Below are 21085 nucleotides of genomic sequence, written 5' to 3'. Positions count from 1 at the left end.
GATATCACAAATAGGTCGCCATGACAACAATCTTACTATCAACGGTATCGTAAATGGACGACTGTCAACGCTTACTTTGGATACTGGTGCCACACATTCAATTATCCGACCGGATGTGGTAAGAGGAACGGTTGAACCATTAGTCGGTTGCAAGCTTCGAACGGCCACCGGAGAGGAAGCAGCTGTCGCGGGAAAAGTGTTTTGCGAAGTGATGATTGGTACCCTGGAAGTTAATCACACCTTCATCGTAGCAGAAATCACGGATGAAATTATAATGGGAGTAGATTTCATGATTGATCACGGGGTTACTTTGGATTTAAACAAGCAAATGCTGTTTTGCCAGAACATGGAGATGCCTATAAACACCGGATATGTGACCAACGTTGAAAGTAAGAGGGTGATTGTTGATGATAATCAGAGTATTCCACCAAAATCTGAGGCGATTGTATGGGCTAAAGTGAATGGAGGAGGTGGGACTGAAGAGTTGTGGATTGTGGAACCAACAAAAATAGATACACCCATATTGGTAGGAAGAACGCTTGTGAAAACTAGTGAAGACGCCACCATTCCGGTCAGAGTAGTGAATGAATTCAACACGCCTATAAGTCTGAAGAAAGGAGCCGTAATTGGACAGTTCCAGAATATAAGTGCAATAGCACGATGCGAACGGTCACAACAGAAACCTACTATTGAGCCACAGCAGATAAGTCCTACACTCCTAAATAATTTGCTGAACGAACTGCATGGAAATGAAAAATTAAAAGCAGAAAAACTATTAAAAAAATACGCATCCATATTTGCAAACGAAGGAAACACAGGAAGAACCGGCATTGTCAAACATCGCATAAATACTGGAGACGCTAAACCAATCCGACAAGCTCCGCGTAGGGTTCCACTAGCAAAACGTGAGGATGCTAACAAAATTATTGAAGACATGCACAAAAACGGTGTAATCGAACCTTCAATAAGTCCATGGAGCTCACCTATCGTCTTAGTTAAAAAGAAAGATGGTAGCACCCGTTTCTGCGTAGATTATAGGAAGTTGAATGATGTCACAAAGAAAGACAGTTATCCTCTACCGAGAATCGACGATACCTTAGACACCTTGTCTGGAGCAAAATGGTTTTCTACATTAGATCTACAAAGTGGATATTGGCAAGTCGAGATTGATGAATGTGACCGTGAAAAGACCGCTTTCAGTATGGGCGACGGGTTATGGGAATTCTCTGTGATGCCATTTGGGTTATGTAATGCGCCTGCAACGTTCGAGCGACTGATGGAACATGTGTTAAAAGGACTCAACTGGAAGACATGTTTGGTGTATCTTGATGACATCATCATCATGGGAAAAAGTTTTGATGATCATCTGAAAAATCTAGAGGAAGTCTTTCAGCGAATAGCATCAGCCGGATTACGCTTGAATCCCAAAAAGTGTTCATTATGGAAGAAGCAGGTCACATATCTCGGACATAAAGTGTCAACTGAGGGGATTCACACCGAGGAGGGAAAAATAAAAGCAGTTAAAGATTGGCCTCAACCCACCAACATACATGAACTCCGCAGCTTCCTCGGCTTATGCACGTATTACCGCCGTTTTGTACCTGGATTTGCGAACGTGGCTAGAAGTTTACATGATTTAACAAAGAAGAATCGCCCGTTTGTATGGCAGTTGGAACAAGAAAAAGCGTTTGAGCAGCTTAAAGAACTACTTTGTACGGCGCCGATGTTGGCTTATCCAATACCTGGAAAGAAATTCATCCTGGATACAGATGCGAGCGCTTATGGAATTGGAGGTGTCCTGTCTCAGCTCATCGACGGACAAGAAAGAGTAATTGGGTATTACAGCAGAGTGCTCGGGAAACCAGAGAAAAACTACTGTGTGACGCGAAAAGAACTACTAGCTGTGGTGGAACGTGTAAAACATTTCCACAAGTATTTGTATGGACAACGATTCTTGCTGAGGACTGATCATGCAGCATTAAAATGGTTATTACAGTTTAGGAATCCGGAAGGCCAAATTGCACGATGGATCGAAAGATTACAGAATTACGACTTCGAAACGGAACATCGAAAGGGGATTCACCACAAAAATGCGGATGCATTATCACGTCGCCCTTGTCCTCTGGAATGTAAACATTGCTCCAAATCAGAAGGAAAAGAAGGTATAATCGACGTGCGATTACTGAATATAGAACCTGAAGATGATTGGACTCCTCACCGCATCAGAATCAATCAGCTGGAGGACCCTGATCTTGCAAAGCTGATAATAGCCAAAGAAAATGGGGTACGACCACCAAAGGAACAAATAAGTAGCGAGAGTCCAACGGCAAAAGCATATTGGGCCCAATGGAACAGCATAAACCTCGTTAATGGATACCTTCATCGTACCTGGGAAAGCGAAGATGGCAAACAGTCTCGTCTGCTGATCATAGTACCAAAGTTCATGATCCCGAAAGTATTGAAAGAATATCACAATGGACCTAGTGGAGGGCACCTTGGGATTACAAAAACTATAGAGAAGATTAAACAACGGTTCTACTGGATCGGTTGTCGAGATTCCATAGCAGAATGGATAAGTAATTGCGTAGAAAGCATGGCAGCTAAAGGTTCTAAAGCCAAAAGTCGCGGTAGGCTACAACAGTACAACGTGGGATCACCATTTGAACGAGTCGCAATGGATGTTGCAGGTCCGTTTCCAACCAGTACGGCCGGAAACAAATATCTACTGGTTGTCATGGACTATTTCAGTAAATGGCCAGAAGTATATGCCTTACCAAACCAAGAAGCGAAGACAGTAGCCGAAGCGTTTGTAGAAAATTGGATAACAAGGTTCGGAGTGCCCGTCGAATTACACTCAGATCAAGGCAGGAATTTCGAATCTTCCATTTTCCAAGAAGTCTGTACATTATTGGGCATCCACAAGACACGGATAACAGCGTTACATCCACAATCAGATGGAATGGTAGAGAGATTCAACCGAACGCTCGAAGAACATCTGCGGAAAATCGTTGATAAAGACCAACGGAATTGGGACAAGTGCATCCAGATGTTCCTGCTGGCGTATCGTTCAGCGAAGCACGAGACAACTGGTTACACGCCGGCAAAGATTATTTTCGGATCTGATCTGCGACTCCCTGCTGATCTTAAGTTTGGAACGAATCCTACAGCTGTAAGAAATGATGGAGATTATTGTTCTGCCTTAAAGGAAGAAATGAATGAATTGCATCTAATGGTAAGACAGCATACGCATCTGATGAGCAATAAGATGAAGGACCGGTTCGATCAAGCGGCAAATTCAAAAGGTTTTGAAGAAGGTGATCTGGTCCTGTTGTACAATCCACTTCGAAAGAAAGGCTTGTCCCCGAAACTACAGACAGCCTGGGAAGGACCCTATATGGTGATGAAACGACTTAATGACGTGGTATACCGCATACAAAGAAATGGAAAAGCACGATGTAAAATGAAAGTAGTACATTTGGAGAGGCTCGCCCCATTTGGTTCAAGAGGATTTGTGCCTAATCGGGACGATTAGGCTTTAGTGGAGGGCAGTGTTACAAAAAGTAGTATTAAGTTTTATTTGTATTGCTATATGCATCCCTGATTATGAACAATAGCTGTAGGTATATGGAATAGCATTTGTCTTGTTGTAGACATCTGGCGCCACGGCTGTCTGCTTGTCGAAACAATAGACATCTGGCGCCGCACTGTCTGCTTGTCTAGGTAAACAATTGCTGAGTCTGGCGCCGCGACTGTCTGCTTACGTCTGGCGCCGTATAGCCGTATGTTCTGGTAATTTCCAGACGCGATATTCTAGAAGGACACGTCGGCATCAGCGAGAAGTGCGTGGCTATATAAGCCGTGACAGCGCCAACGTAATCAATCAGTGCTAAGAGTAAACTGCTATAGTGTAGACGAGTTGTGAAATAAAGAGTTGTTGAATTAAATTAAACAGTGTTGATTTTATTTGTCAATCCAGAGATACGAACCTAACAAAGTAAACTAGCAAGAGTAAATTCGTAACAATATAAACAGCCCGATTCTGTGCACTTGATAAATTCACCATCTTGCTTATTTATCAAAATTTATTATTTATCAAGTCTTTGGTATTCTGTGTCAAAAACCAAAAGCTCTTTTCTAGATAAATTATCAAGATGTCAAATGCTCTTGACAAATTCAACAGCTGTTTGTGAAAATATTGTGAACACATTTTAATTGTAATTTTGATTGAAATTAAATAAAATAAAATGGAAGAAGACATATTATTATTGTTGCTGTTAGAAGAGGAGGAAAATTTAGAAAATAGAGATCGCGCGCGTTATTTCAGGAGTTTGAGGGATTCTACTGATCCATTTGCCCTCAGTGAAAGTGAGTTCATGAAAAATTTCCGACTGCCGCGTGATATTTGCCGGAGTCTAATAGATGACTTACGGCCTCATGATCAACAAAAGACTTCATTGCCTTTGACCATTAGAGTCCTGGCTACTTTAAATTTCTTTGGTCACGGTTCCTACCAAAAATGTGTCGGTAATAACTGCAACTTGCCAATGAGTCAGTCGTCACTCTCGAGAAGTATGCGGGCCGTGGCCAAACTTATAGTAAAAGTTAAAGGAGAAGAAATAAAATTTCCTAGTTCCACTGAGGAAGAAAATATAGTCAGAACCGGGTATGTACATACATGTGTATTAAAACAATTGGATTCATCTAAATTCACTGAGTTCAATTTCAGATTTTTCACAAAATACGGAATAAAGAGTACTATAGGAGCAATCGACTGTACACATGTTGCAATTATTGCTCCTGCGTCAAATAATATTGAACGTCCCCTTGGCTTATATTTAAATAGGAAGGGCTTCTACAGCATTAATGTCGAAGCGGTATGTTTTGCTGTGTATAAACTTAATAACTGACATACATAAGTTAACTTTCTCAGGTATGTGATCACCGTTTATGCTTCACGTTTCTGAATGCTAAATTTCCGGGTGCGACACATGACTCTGGAATTTGGGCAACTTCTGACCTACGAGAGCATCTCATTCGTCAACACACCAATGACTCTGTAGGGCACCGAAGGCAGTCGTGGCTGATTGGTGACCAAGGTTACCCTTTAGAACCTTGGCTCTTAACACCGGTCGGAAATCCTAGTACTTCTCAAGAGCGAAAGTATAATAAGCTACATTGTACTGCCAGAAATTGTGTTGAAAGAGCGTTCGGAGTTTGAAAATCGCGTTTCAGATGTTTGCTGAAGCACCGGGTTCTACATTATTCCCATGAAACGTCCGCATTAATAATAAGCAGTTGTGTTATACTGCATAATATAATTACGAAAGCTGGTATTACCATGCACGCGGTGGACAACGAGGTTGAAGAAGACTCTGACCATGTAGTTAATTCCGGTGACTGTTTGCAGTATACACGAGAAGGTGAAAGGATAAGGGCAAGATATATATCTACACTTTAACACATTATTACACTATACACTACATTACTACTAACAATATGCATATATACACTGCACAATGACATTACACATTAACCTACTCCTGTTACATTATCCGTCTATTATTACACAATATAACGACTGCTAACAATATGTGTATACACAAGTCATATGTAAACAGAATATCTAAACAGAAGCACACATCACCGCACTTAAAAGTAACCCCTGCATAGCCTGTGTCAGGCACATGCTAAGCTGCTCGGTCTGAGTCACGACATCTTCAGCTACAGAATAACACAACCAGATATAATTATTAACAACATTGTTTCATTAGTTTAATTCATTAGTTTTAATAATTTATCTTATAGAATTTAGTCCACACAAAGGCCCACATTATTGTTAACAAGCATATATATGCAGCGGTAAAACCACGCCACGAAGATGGAGAAACCAGACATGCAGATAAAAGGACAACAAGAATGCATACGCAGCGGTAAAAACACGCCACGCAAACCAGACAAGCAGACGAAACAACAGCAAGCATGCATACGCAGCGGTAAAATCACGCCACCGCCAGCAACACACGCCATCCCAGCAACACACGCCATCCCAACGCAACATGTTGCGAATGTGCTAGCACGCAACACAGGCTTGGTGGGTAGTTAGATGGCGGATGATCAGTCAGTCAGCACGGGACTGTGACAGCGTACACACGTTTTGGCATCAGACTATGCAGCGAGTTTATCCTCTGGCTAGTCTTGGTACCCTGACTTGTGAACGCCGTATGTTAAGGGTGAGCTCGGTAGTGAGTTTATCCTCTGACCGACTCAACCGTTAACATCGCGGTCGCTAAGACAGTCTTCCGTGATCCGGGATCTTTAAAAGTGACAGTCGTCTAGTAAGTGAAGCCTACGCGGGTGTCGGCAGAAGCAGCAGCGCGTGATTGAAGTGGTACGGAGCAGCAAGTCGTCTAGTTAGTGAAGCCTACGCGAGCGTCGGCAGAAGTAGTCAGCGTAGCACGCGAGGGTGAACGCGTATAGCAGGGCAGCGATAGGGAAGCCCACACGAGCGTCGGCAGAAGCAGCAGCGCGTGATTGAAGCGGTACGGAGCAGCAAGTCGTCTAGCACCCAGGAGCGCAGCAGAGCGGGAAAACAGTATTGCCCTAACGGAGCACATCGAACCGTTACCCTAACAGCGCCGTCCTCGGGCGACGACTGTACAACGCAGGAGACGTTTTGTGACTTGAATTAATATATTATATTAGATATTAATATACATAAGTTGAAATAAATAAAGAACGATTCGCAGAAAAGCCCCAACACTTACCAATTTATTGTAACGAACCCTGGACACGGCGAGTATACCTCAGCAATTATACTTGTAAGAAGCAGGGGCAGCAAAAAGCTTCGTTACAATTCCAATATAGGCCACAATTGCAAGCAAGCACTGAGCTCAATAAAAGATAAGCTCCACCTATACTTGATCTAGGTTCCTGGCGACAGCAACATTTTCGGCAAGGAAAAAGCAGACGAGTTGGCAAAGGTAGAAGCTTTCTTTAATGAGTCCGAAGTGGAGCCAATACCAAGCCCGCTAGAATCGATCAAAAGAGAGAGCAATAGAAAGTTTCAACAAGTTGCAAATAACAGATGGAAAAACATAAACAAATGAGTTATAACTAAACAATTATGGCCAACATATAACAAGAAAAGAACCAACGACTTATTAAATAAGTCTAGGAAAAGTCTGCCGAGGCTGCGGAATAGCAGGGAATAAGGCAACAATTTTCCACTCTCTCTGTGAATGCCCAGCCCTATCATAGATCTAACACAGAAGATTTGGAATCCATCAAGCACCAAACCATGGGTGGATTTCTACTAAAAGCATATCGGACTTCATCGAAACCTTAAAATGATTTGAAGGAGAAGGTGAAACGTGATAGCATATACATATAAAAGGTTTACGAATGGTGCATTAAAATGGCACGGCAAATGCTAATTGAGCTCGAATAGACAACAAGGCTGCACTCCTACCTACTTACCTACCTACAGTGTCTCTCCTGGGATAACACCGCGCCTATGCCATAGGCTGAAGCATCTTGTAATCGGGGTAACTAAGCATGACATCTTCAAGTACCAAACTAGTACATTACTTTTGAAATGCTGGTTGTTGAACTTCTGAAAACTTTAACGAAATTTTACGGGACCTGATCCGTCCTTTAAAATGTCTGACAAAGGCTTTACTATTGCTGCAAGGTCCTTAATAAAACGTGTATAAAAACTTGTTTGCCTAATCGAGGTTCTTTAAAATTTAAACTGATCCAGCGTTGAAAAATACTTGTTTTTGTTCCCCAAAATTGTCGAAATGGTTGGGATTTGGTTATTTTTCTGTTCGTTTTCTTATTAAATTCACGAAAGTATTCACTAAACGGATGTTTCGATCATCCGCCTTGCCAGTGTTTTGCTTACAAGACACTCATTAGGTTATTGTATGCAGAAATTGATTTTCAAATAATGCCGTTCCTAAGCAGATTTTGAATTTTTTTATTGGGTAATTCTGCTTTGCTTTTGGGTAAAGTTCTGCAGAAGTCAATTTCATACCTGCCCCCGTCTGATGACAAGCAGCAGGGATTTAACCCTACAAAATTTACGGCATCAGAGTCATAACCGATGCTAATATCATCGATATTCTTTATACCCTGAATAGGGTATATTAAGTTTGCCACGAAGTTTGTAACACCCAGAATGAAGGGTCGGAGACCCTATAAAGTATATATATATATATAAATGATCAGTATGTCCGTCCGTCTGTTTGTCTGTATATATACGAACTAGTCCCTCAGTTATTAAAATATCGTTTTGAAATTTTGCTTGCTTGTCGGAACTGCCGATATCGGACCACTATAACATATAGCTGCCATACAAACTGAATGATCGGAATCAAGTATTTGTATGGAAAACTTTCACATTTGACAAGATATATTCACGAAATTGGGCATAGATTATTTTCTAAGGCAACAACGCAATCTTCGAAGAAATTGTTCAGATCGGTTAACTATAGCAGATAGCTGCCATACAAACTGAACAATCGGAATCAAGTTCTTGTAGGGAAAACTTTCACATTTGACAAGATATATATTCACGTAATTTGGTATAGATTATTTTTTAAGGCAACTCTTTAGAAATAGATCTACAGTTTATATGCGAGTTTAGTAGTAGAAATCATCACCGCTACTTTTGTACATATTTTATTAAGTACCAACATTCTTGACACTTAATTGTATAGAACAACACTGTAGCATTGTTTAAAACTAGATACTTGTATATGCTTGCTTTAAGACTGAGCGCCGGCAATCGCCAAACCGGTTTTGTCTATTTGAATGACTTTAATAATGATAGGCAAACATACATACCTACATTAGTGTGAATGCATACAATTAGAACATGTACCACTATCTCAGCTGATCTTTATACCGTAGCCACCGTACTTGAGATAGAAGAAAAGCTGTAGGTTAATCAACTTCTACAGCGATTAATTTCAGTCTGTCGTATAACACTGGCGTACACTCATTTTGGTGTCTAAGATTCTAGACCTGATTTTAGGTATATTTTGTGAGCTAATACGAAAATATCACTCACATTTTTCATATCAGTTCTCGTTTGTGTGAAACCCACGCTTTATCTTGATTGCCAATTTCAATACCAAATATTTACAAGCGAATTACAATATCATTAATCGGTTTCCGTTGATTTTTCATTATATACTCGCCGCATTTATAAGAAACTTGTCAGGATCATTACTGCAACTACTCTACTTACCTTCCATAATAAATTTGTACTATTGATCTCATAAAAGTGATAATCAGATTGACAGACTTTGAATAAAACCGGAAAAAATTAAAATAAGACTTGAAGGTAAACCAGAGCTGTTAGGCTAACAGTGTTAGCTGACATCTAGTAGCAGCAATACAGTTAATACTACCTACTTTACCGACTACAGATACGGACAGAGCTGCACCAAACAAAAACAAAACTTTTTTAGGCCGGTGTAATGAAAGTCGCGGTAATTGCAAGCTAGATATTAAACATTAATAATTAAAATAATTAAATTTCGTTGTTTTCCTTTTGAAACATTTAAACGGGCAATAAAAACGCTTATTGTCCTCCAAACATTTTGGTGATGGACGTGATCGCGGAATTAACATTATCGTATTAATAATTTCGTAATTTTTCGCAAATTTATTTAAAACTTTACGGTCTTTGACGCAAAAAATGGCACAGCTGAAGCCAAGAAGAAGCTGGATTCATTTATCCAACAAGTCACCGTACTCAACAACACGTTGAGTTTTGATGTCTTGCGTGAATTCGACGAAACTGCAGTGGAGGTATGTATCGAGCAAGTAGGTAGGCTGGAAAAAAGGTTTGATGCCCTCTACACGCAACTAGAGGACAACGACGCTGATGAACAAAATTATGATAAGGCTATTGATTTGCTAAAAGTTAGATTTGATAATAAACGCTTGAATTTCCAGGCTCATATCAGAGATATTTTTAAGCTCAAGCGGTTAGAGGGTGATAGGGTTGCCAAACTTCGAGAACTCAGCGATACCGTAAATGCTCACTTGCGGGCGTTGCAAACTACGGGAGCAAAGGAACAGATTGCTGACTGCTTACTCATTCAACTAGAGTCTCAAAATTTGGACGTCAAATCTTGCGCAAAATGGGAGGAACAAACACCTGTAAGCGAAATACCTACGAGTACATGGAATTCAATGGCTAGATTTTTGGAACAGCGCTGCCAGCAACTGGAAAATGTAGAGAATGTCCTTGGACTTCCGAAAAATAAGGTTATTTTAACGGCAGCTGTAGCTGGATGCATATTGTGCAGTTCTAGTCAACACAAAATCGCAAGGTGCAAGCAGTTTCTAGGCCTTTCGCCCACCATGCGCTATAAAGAAGCAAAACGGTTAAACCTATGCTTGAATTGCCTTCGAGTCGGATATTCACTTAAAGACTGCTAGTCCGGACACTGTAGACTTTGCACGTCGAAGCATCACAGTCTGCTTCATCAAGACACAAATTCTTTTTCTACAACTTCACAACCAATGATAAACCACCGCAGCTATCACAAACAACCACGTCTAGTTCGTTCAACTCGTACTCGTTTTCTTCTTCATCTTTCGGTCCTTCAGCTTAAGCATTCGTCGCATCTGAAATTCAGGCTAGCGTTGCTGACAGAGAATTCGTTCTCTTAGCAACCGCAAAAATTTATGTCAAAAAATCGATCTGGCTAACTCATTCCATGCAGGGCTCTGCTAGATTCTGTGTCACAATTAAACTTTATAACATTGCCAAATTGTCTGCGGTTATCACCCCCACCATCACCGATGTTCAACCATATCGTTCCTTAGAGTGTATTGATTGGAATATACCACAAAACATACGCTTAGCCGACTCACACTTTTTCGAACCGCAGCGCGTTGATATGCTCATTGAAGCAAGTTTACCTGACCTGATCTGCGTAGGCCAGATACGCCTATCTGAAAATTTATCACTTTTACAACAAAAAAAAAGCTGGGGTGCGTTGTATCAGGCGCAACAACATAAAATGTTTCGAAGCTATCTTGCTTAGCAGCCATCGACATGGCTCTAGCAAATGACACAGATGACGACTTATATAACCTAATTCAACGCTTTTAGGAAATAGAGAATTGTATTGACTCCACATCAGAGAACTGCAGCGAGTAATAAATTTTTGTTTATACTTAAGTACTGATGCGTTACTCTGTCTGATTCTGTCAGTTCAGTTCACGTACGCGAAGCGATAGAGAACAACTTTGAATTACTAGCGATTAGCTTATATCTGATTTGTTTATGAACGTTCGTATCAGCAGAAAATACCCGAAGTGATGTAAACACATGCTTCAATGATTGAAGTGATCGACAGCGTTCGGTTTGTATATCATCCCCTAAACACTGATTTACTGAAGCACTTCTACAAGTATTTACAATTCTATAAGCGGCCTTTACACGGTCACACATGCTCGCGAACAAGGCTTGATGTACAAGTTTGACGTTTTCGTTCACACGATCATGCATGTGTGTGAACTTCATTTTCGTTCAGCTTTTAACGAGTAAACATGACACGCGCATTAGTGGCAGCTCTTCTGATTGAAGAAATTTTAGAAATGGAGGAAGAGGAAGAAATTGCCAAAAGTGGCAAGAAAAAACGAATTTTGGTGCAAGATTGGCGTAAGAAAAGACCAACATGCTCGCATACAAATTTTTTAAAAGAACTGGAAATATCTTGCCCAAAGCATTACAAATGAATGAAATGAAATGAATTAATTTTACATTTTAAATTGTCCAAGCTAGCGTTACCATGCGTTCATGCGCGACACCATTCCTGCACACTGTCTTTTTTCCGACAGAAAAAATACACTGCGTGCATCATGCAGCCCTTCACACGATCACACTTGTGTGACACACCAGCAGAAAAATTAAACAAGTTTAAAAACTTTGAACATGCGTGACAAGCATGTTTTTTCCCCCTTTACACGGTCAAACTTGGTGTGATGTCACACATGTTGGCACACATATCTGACCGTGTAAAGGCCGCTATACATTTCTTTGTGGGTGGCAAGTGAAACGCGCTAAGAAGTGTATATGTAAATGTTGGCGATAAGGTACGAGTATAATTGTTTGTGACTAAAGAAAAATGGAAGAAAACGAAATGATTAGTGAAAAAATTCTTTGCGGTACATATACTTTAAGTGGCCAACGGAAAGGGCGCAGTTCACTCTGAAATATTTTGTCCGAAATTAATGACGAACTTGGCGAAGTTGTAACCGGCTTTGTTCATTGCCGCAAGTGCTTGGCTGTGTTAAAATATAAAAACAATCAGACTTCAAATTTGTATAGGCATAGCAGTTGTAAGGCTACAAACAACAAATAAACCTTAAAAAAAATTTTTGCTGAGAACAAAAATGAGGCAACTAAAATTTGTGCCAATTGAATTATTGAAGATTGCCGACCGTTTTCTGCTATACAAGGTACTGGCTTCTTAAAAATGATAAAATTTTTAATAAAGCTAGGAGCAGTATACGGCGAAAACATTGATATGGACGATCTTTTACTGGATCCTACAACGGTGTCGCGGAACGTGCAAAAGGCCGCAGAGGAAAAGAAAATAGAGATTCGAGAAAAGATTGCTGAAGCTGTACGCAGTGGAGGAGCATCAGCCACTATTTATGTGTGAACAGACAATTATGTACGGAGAAATTTTTTAGGCGTCACATTCCACTACATGATCGAGAACAAATTAAATGATATTGTTCTTGGAATGAAATCATTGGTATTCGAAAGGACAACTAGCAGCAATATTATTAAGAAGTTCCAAAGTGTATTTAAAGAATTTGGAGTAGACAACATAGACTCAATTGAATTTGTAACAGATAGGGGCACTAATATTATTAAAGCATTAGAAATTAAACCAAGGCTTAATACGAGTAGAGCTATCAGAGACTTTGGAAGCTTGCAAAAAAATTACAAAATATTTTAAAAGGGCAAATTTGATGGAATTCGTTGGAATTTCCACTATATTACGGAATTTAGACTATATAAGGGAAATTCCATCGAGCACATACATACAACAAATGTATGCATGTATATGTCTTTTTTTTTTTTTTTAAGTAGGAGGAAGCATCAAAAGCCGAAGTGCGGAACTTTAATCCGCTAAACCTAACCTACTCCCAACCCCAGACTCTCCCACGGAACCACCTCATTAGGTATTACTTCGTGGGAGTGATAAGACAATTAAGTCTCCTTTATGGCAGGGACTGACGGACGCCTATTCTGCCCTATATGTCTGTCTAAGTTTTGTCATGATTGACGCTGCCGCTTCGCTGACAGCATTCCAGTTCTCAGTGGACTGGCACATAAGTGTCGTCAAATTTTCCACCGTAAAACTACCACCGAGTGTAGTTTTAAGTTTTTCCCTTAAAAAGCGAGGGCAATAAAAGAATATATGCTCGGAGTCTTCTAAGCACTCTAAACACATCGGACAATTCGGACTAATGCCGTGCTGGAATCTGTGCAGGTAGCTTCTAAAGCAGCCATGCCCACTTAGTATTTGGGTTAGGTGGAAATCCAGGTCCCCATATCGTCTGTCGATCCAGGAATGAATGTCCGGTATTAGCCTATAGGTCCACCGTCCTTTAAGTGAGGTTTGCCACCGCTGCTGCCATAATGTTAAGCTTTTCACTCTTTCTTCTCTTTTGGCTCCTATAGATACCTCTGGTAATTTGTAAACTTGTTCGTATTCATCACCCTGGATGTCTATGGGCATCATACTGGCTATTACTTCAGCAGCGTCACTTGAAATTTTTCGGAAAGCACTGATAACTCTTAGTGCCAACAGCCGGTGCACTGTGTTTATTTGTCTGGCATATGCTTTGATGCCTAGCGCCTGGATCCATATTGGAGCCGCATATAATACAACCGATCTCATTACCTTTGCGAGTAAAAAACGCCGGCTGGAACGGACGCAGCCTTTATTTGCCATCATTCTTGATAAGGCGTTTAGGTTTTTTCGCTTTACCTGCAGTGTATTCTAGGTGATCCTTAAATTTGAGCCTGGAGTCTACTATTACTCCCAGATATTTTAGGTGTGGCTGTGAATGAATCTCGCACTCGTCTACTTTCCTTGTACTTATGAGCAAGACTTCTGTCTTTTGCTCAGCCAGTTCTAAACTCATTGAGGAGAACCATTTGCGCAGACCGTTTATGCACTCATTGCATTTGCTCCGGAGGTCATCTGGGTATTTAGCCACTGCTACCACAATAAGGTCGCCTGCGTATTCAATTAATTTAACAGCTTTCGATTGGTGTCTCCTTAGTACTCCATCATACATTAGGTTCCATAGAAGGGGACCTAGTACCGAGCCTTGCGGTACTCCACTCGAAATTGAGTAGCTCTTTGTGCCTTCATCTGTATCGCCTGTTTTCAAAATAGCTTATGACAATTTCCACAAGATATTGGGGAGCACGTATTTCATATAGAGCTTTGATTATGTTTGCCCACTTTGCTGAGTTAAAGACATTCTCCACATCCAGGGTGATCAGCGCACAATATTTTTTTGTTCCGCCTTTCCATCGCTTGCCACTTACTGCGCATTTCGCAGTGTCAACGACAGCGTATAGTGCGTCAATGGTGGACCTCTTTTTCATAAAGCCGTATTGTCTTTCTGATAATCCGCCGGCTTTCTGGATTGCCATCTCCAAGCGGTTTCTAACAATGCTTTCATATACTTTTCCAACATTGTCAAGCATGCACAGAGGTCGATATGAAGATGGTTCCTCCGGTGGCTTTTTTGGTTTAGGAAGTAGAACCAATCGCTGGACTTTCCATGGGTCGGGAAATATTCCTTCTTTTAAGTACGCATTGTACATTTTCACGAATAATTTAGGATTCAGAGTCATGGCTTCTTTTAGGGCTCTGTTTGGAATGCCATCTCATCCAGGCGCTTTGTTGCTTTTAATTTCTCCGGCTATGGCCAATATTTCTTCTTCACTGGCTAGCAGTGGCGGCTCTTCGACTTCGATTAGAGGTTTAGCATAAGAAATACTGTCGTGTTTTGGAAACAAAGCTTCGACGACATTTCTCATAAAGGATGCGCTTTTGGGTTGCTGGGCCTTATTTTTGAATTTTGACATACAGATCTTGTATGCTGTTCCCCAGGGGTCTTCGTTCGCTTCCTCACAGAGTTTTTCAAAACACTTCTTTTTACTGCGACCAATGGCTGACTTCATAAGCTTCTTTTGACTTTTAAATATATTCCTAAGACTGCTTTCATTTTCTTCACTCTGATTACGTTGTAGGCGGCGTCTAGCTGAGTTGCAGAGTTTTCTGAGCCTAGCTGTATATGTATATGTACATACGTTTGTATGTACGTACTCGATGGAACTTCCACTGTTTACGCTTCGAAATTTTGTAACATGCGCACATTTTCATAGTTGAAACATTTTTTGTCACACATGATTCAAATCAGTCCAGCAGAAAATTGTTGTTTACTGTACTCATAGATGTACCCATAGATTTACTCGTACATTTACTTATAGTTTACCCAAAGTTTCACTTCAATTCAAACAATCATCGCAACGCTATCAACTGACATGATACGATTGCACCGAGGCCAGCCATACCGTTTACACGATCGTGATTGCCGAAGAACAGATTGTTCGTGTTGCATCACATCAGTTGACGCTGGCGGCTACTCGAATTGATTAACAATGTTGTCTATGTTGAACTTAATTGATTTGATTGTGTTTTTGGCACGACTGTTTGTTCTGATTTTATCATACTCGTTGCAGTTCTCTGCTCCAGATCAAAGACCACAATAGAGGGGGATTTGTGCAAAGAGCATTTTATAAAAGCCCATAAGCGATTGGAATCTGGTGAGTTTTCGGTTCGATTACCAACAAAATCGCCTTCTTGCGAACTAGGAGAGTCGTATCAACAGGCTATCAATCGATTCAAGGCTTAGAGCGGAAATATCAGCGCAATGCTGAACTAAAACAACTATATTCGTCATTCATTAAGGAGTACTTTTATTTGAATCATATGTTAGTGATTTTATGTACATTACTGTGTTTTAAAGGCAGATGGCACAACAACAAAACTGCGTGTGGTTTTTGATGTCTCTGCGCCAACCAGCAATGGACTTTCGTTGAATTCGATTCTGATAAAAGGACCAACCATTCAACCTCCACTTTTTTATATTTTGCTTCGATTTCGCACCTTCAAAACTGCTCTTAAGGATGTCTAATCCAGGCGACTTCCTGCAGTTTTTAATTTGGAGGGACAAACCTAATGAAGAGTTTAGCATTTTTAAGTTAGGTACCGTCACCTATGAAAAGAAGCCAGCTTCTTTTCTAGCCATTCGTTCAATGCAGCAGCTTGGCCGCGATGAAGCTCATGTTTATCCCGTTGGAGCCGGAACGATACATCATGGATTCTATGTGGATGACATGATTACCGGTGCAGGCTCGGTGGGCGAATCAAAGGTGATATTAAATGAGACTAAAAAGTGTTTGTCTCTCTGAAACTTTCACTTAAGGAAATGATGTTCGAATGATGATCGAGTCTTGATTGATATTGAGGGTAATGACAATCAGGACTTCTTAACCTTCGACGACGGTACAAGCATAACAAAGACACTTGGATTGGCTTGGGACCCTAAGTTGGGCGTATTCATATTTTTCTTTTCACCCTTCGGAACACCGGCTAAGGTAACTAAACGCACAATCCTTTCGGCTATAGCCAGGCTTTACGACCCCCTTGGTTTGATTGGACCTGTGTTGGCCGAAGTCAAAATATTCTTGCAGCGTTTGTGGAAAGAGAAGCTACATTGGGACGAAATCCCAACTCAATCAATTCAAACAGAATGGCTAGAAATATACAATCAATACAAACTAATTACTCGTTACTACATGGATTTTGTGATGCGAGTGAGGCTGCTTATGGGGCCTACATATGTATACATACGCGCTGAAAGAGGCGGACACATCCGAACCAATCTTCTCTGTTCCAAATCTCGCGTAGCTCCACTCTAACGATACCAAAGCTTGAGCTAAGTGATGCATTACTGTTAGCTGATTTAATCGCAAAGGTAACCAATTCAACGCATTTCAAAGCAAAAGGGGTATTTTGCTGGTCTGACTCCACAACAGTGCTATCGTGGTTGCGTAGTGAACCAGGTAATTTCAACGTTTTTGTCGCAAATCGCATTAACAATATTCAAACTCTCACAACAGGTATGGTTTGGAGCCATGTTCTAACAGATTCTAACCCAGCGGGCATTCTTTCAAGAGGAGCTAGCCTCAAAGAACTCTTAAACTTGGATTTATGGAAATACGGTCCCCATTTACTGGGTGGTGATCAATCTAACTGGCCTAAATCTCCTCTCCTACCAACAAAGAACTTGCCCAAGGGCCGAAAGCCTGCATTTGTATTTGTTTCTACTTTAGACATGTCTCTAAGTTGCAAATTTGTTAACTCATTTGAACAATTACAAGTATATGCATATATTTTTCGGTTTTCCAGAAGAGCTGAAATGAGATTTTCTGGACCACTCAAAGTAAGGGAATTACAGGAAGGAACCTTTATACCTATATGAATCTTCGAGATGAATACAAAGCACTCGAATCCAAAGAGGCGATAAAGTCTTCATCTGAAATTCGTTCGCTCGTTCCCTTTCTCAACGAGCGCGGGTTGCTTCGAGACTTCAGTATTAAAATTTGGGTTTTTCATCTAAACACCCAATTATTTTGTCAAAACGTCACCCGGTGATTGACGCAATCATCAGCAGTTTTCATAGGAAACTTTTACACGCTGGACCTCAATCGCTATTAGCATCTATTCGTCTACAATATTGGCCTATTGGCGGGCGTAAAACCGTAAGTCGAATTATTACCAAATCCGTTCTTTGTTTTCATGTCAAGCTTAAGATTATAGAACATTTAATGGGAAATTTACCTTCGAAAAGGGCTAAATGCAATCGAGCATTCCTAACTACCGGAGTGGACTTTTGTGGGCCATTTTTCTACAAATCGGACGTACGCAATAGAGCTCCAATTAAATGCTACATTTGCATCTTTATTTGTTTCGCCACCAAGGCCGTTCATTTGGAGCTGGTAAAGGATTTGACAACCTCTTCATTCCTCGCAGCCCTTAAGAGATTTATTTGTACGCGTGGCAGACCGCAAACTATATGGTCGGACAATACCATCAATTTTGTTGGAGCCAAAAATGAGCTATCGGAATTGAAAAAAACTATTTTTGAGCCAAGAGCATTCGAAAGTGATTCACGATGATTTGAGCAGTGTGCGAGCGATCAAATAAAATGGAAGCTGATACCCTCACGCTCTCCACACATTGGCGGTTTATGGGAGGCTGCAGTCAAAATGGCCAAATATCATTTTTATAGAGTTGTGGGCCTTTCTAAATTAAGCTTTGATAAGCTTCGCACACTTGTGTGCCAAATATGCGTGATTATAAATTCACGACCTTTATCTCCCATTACAGAGAGTCCTGACATCACTCCTCTCAATATTAATCATCTTAGCAGATGGCATCTAACTCTTCTGCAACAACGCCATAAATGGCACTCATCTTCGTCGAATCTCAAGCTCGGGGACTTAGTTTTGATAAACGACGAGAACAATTCCCCGCTAAAGTGGCCTTTTTCTAGAGTCATAGAAACCATTTCCGGAAAGGACCAGGTGGTGCCAGTCGCAGTTCTAAAGACATCAAAAGGCGTATACAAGCGAGCTGTTTCAAAGCCGTGTCTAGTACCAATAGATGATAATATCTTGAAAGCCTAAACCTTTCAACGGGCGGATTATGTTTAGAAATAGATACATAGTTTATACGCGAATTTTATAGTAGAAATCATCACCGCTACTTTTATACATATTTTATTAAGTACCAATATTCTTAACACTTAATTGTATAGAATAACACTGTAGCATTGTTTAAAACTAGATACTTGTATATGCTTGCTTTAAGTCTGAGCGCCGGCAATCGCCAAACCGGTTTTGTCTATTTGAATGACTTTGATAACGATAAGCAAGCATACATACCTACATTAGTGTAAATGCATAGAATTAGAACATGTACCATTATCTCAGTTGATCTTTATACCGTAGCCACCGTACTTGAGATAGAAGAAAAGCTGTAGGTTAATCAACTTCTACAGCGATTAATTTCACTCTGTCGTATAATAAATTTCGCGATAATTGCAAGCAAGATATTAAACATTAATAAATAAAATAATTAAATTTCCTTGTTTTCCTTTTGAAACATTTAAACGGGCAATAAAAACGCTTATTGTCCTCCAAACAGCAACAATGTAATCTCCGAAGAAATTGTTCAGATCGGATTACCATAGCATATAGCTGCCATACAAACCGAACGATCGGAATCAAGGGCTTGTATGGAAAACTTTCGCATTTGACGTGGTATTTTCACGAAATTTGGCATGGATTACTGCTTAAGGTACAATATAATCTCCCAAAAAATTGTTCAGAAGAATTACTATAGCATATAGCTTAAAAACAAACTGAACACATAGTTACTAACAGAAATGCACCTGTGAAGGGTATTTAGCTTCGGTGCAACCGAAGTTAACGTTTTTTCTTGTTTTTTGTGCGTTAGACACTGCGTTGACTACTCTGCTCCTGCCCTAAGTCCTGAGGGACATAATTTAGCTTTTGTTGTAGCCCGGTCTTTCCGCCTGTACGGCCAAATGCAGCATGAAATAGGTTGGAAATAAAGTGGACTGGATCTGGGAAAAGGAGGATAAACCTTCTTGGGTACCGGAGCACTATTGATATTCTGCTGCCTACTGTTCCGTTGGTTTACCTGGACTTAGCCCTACAGTTTGGACTGCTTATTAAAATGCGTATTCTTTGTACTGCTTGCCTGTGGTTCAGTCCGCTGAAAATGTGTCTTCCGCGCCTTAATAGATGGCATACGCTCTCATTCCTCTTGTCTTTTTAGAAAATTATTGGCTTAGACGATGAAAAGACAAAAATGCAGATTTTTTTAAATACGAATCAGTAATAATGAAAATTTTTATTTACTTATGTTTTTAAAATTTATATTTAATGTGTATGTTAGCTAACTTTTTACTTGTTCTTACTTAATTACTTTAACTTATTCTTATAATTTTAATTATATTAATATTATTTTCAATCTAAAGAGCGAAGAAAAACTGTTCCTTTTTGAAAATCAAATAATTTTTCTTCCATTTAAAATCTGAACGTGTGAAATTTGAAATAAAGAATATTTTTTTTAATTTTAAAACTTATTTTCATGACTAATATTAATATCAATCAGTATTAATAAATATAAAATCCATGCTAATTGAATTTTGCTGAATATAAATACAAATTATTATGTTTTAATTTATGGAAAATTAAAGGTATTGCATTCAAATTAATTCCGTTTATTTCAGATTATATATTTTTTTTTGCTTTATTGCAGTTTAGAACTACGTAACATATCTATGCTATTAAGTAAAAGTAGCTATCGCAATAGCTATAAAAAATCATTGTGATTTAAATCGCTCTTTTCACTTAAAGCTTAGTACGCAGCTCTCAAGAAACGTAAAAACTTCATATAAAAAAACGCTTAAGAAACGGTCCAGAAACGTTCCTGCGATAGAGTTACTTGTGCTAGTACGCAGCTCTTAAGAAAGCTAGTACTAATTTTTAATACTTTTTTTCAATAAAATGTGAATATGGCAAACCTGGTTTTGCGAAGAAACATCAAATCAACAATTGTTTCTTGCAGGAAATTCGAAGTAATCGTCAAATTCATCCTAAATTAGTTGAAATCATTATTATAAAGTATGTTCCATTTTGAAATGTTGTATAAAACCAAACAATCGTCAACAACATTCCTTAAATCTCAATGAAAATATTTGTGTTACCATACACATACATACATACATACATACGCACAAAGTTTGTTTACTTTGTTTATTCTCTCTTGCTCTTCTAATGTGGATCATTCACAATGCGTAACCAGCTGTCAAAATTACTTCAGAAATAATGTATTTTTGTTCTTGAGCAATTACTTGAGAGCTG

General features: G+C 39.7%; 1 protein-coding gene across 12 annotated transcripts; it reads left to right on the top strand.

Moving 5' to 3' along the window:
* Positions 1–3479: 3479 nt before the first annotated feature.
* LOC125776348 (putative nuclease HARBI1) lies at positions 3480–20812 on the top strand. 12 transcript variants are annotated; one of them, XR_007421643.1, is made up of 6 exons: positions 3480–4874; positions 4931–9497; positions 9716–9819; positions 15806–17191; positions 17249–17890; positions 17942–20812. XR_007421643.1 is itself a non-coding variant. In XM_049448101.1 (2 exons), exons 1-2 carry the CDS (start codon positions 4245–4247, stop codon positions 5216–5218), a joined length of 918 nt encoding a protein of 305 aa, XP_049304058.1. In that variant the 5' UTR covers positions 3480–4244; the 3' UTR covers positions 5219–14284. The 12 variants fall into 12 exon arrangements, 1 of the variants encoding a protein (XP_049304058.1); XR_007421641.1 differs by having other exon boundaries at positions 4931–9819; positions 15806–16036; positions 16093–17191; XR_007421644.1 differs by having other exon boundaries at positions 4931–9819; positions 15806–16498; positions 16552–17191.
* The last annotated feature ends 273 nt before the right edge of the window (positions 20813–21085 follow it).

The sequence above is a fragment of the Bactrocera dorsalis genome, chromosome 2, assembly GCF_023373825.1.
Source record: "Bactrocera dorsalis isolate Fly_Bdor chromosome 2, ASM2337382v1, whole genome shotgun sequence".
In the NCBI taxonomy this organism is placed as follows: domain Eukaryota; kingdom Metazoa; phylum Arthropoda; class Insecta; order Diptera; family Tephritidae; genus Bactrocera; species Bactrocera dorsalis.
Note: the sequence above shows the minus strand (reverse complement) of the source record. Positions and strands in the feature narration are given on the sequence as shown.

What these genes read in the sequence shown, in the direction of transcription:
- LOC125776348 (XM_049448101.1), top strand. Translation starts at nt 4,245, where the DNA reads ATGGAAGAAGACATATTATTATTGTTGCTGTTAGAAGAGGAGGAAAAT. An exon ending in ACAGCATTAATGTCGAAGCG is followed by an intron (nt 4,875 to 4,930) that starts GTATGTTTTGCT and finishes TAACTTTCTCAG; the next exon opens with GTATGTGATCACCGTTTATG.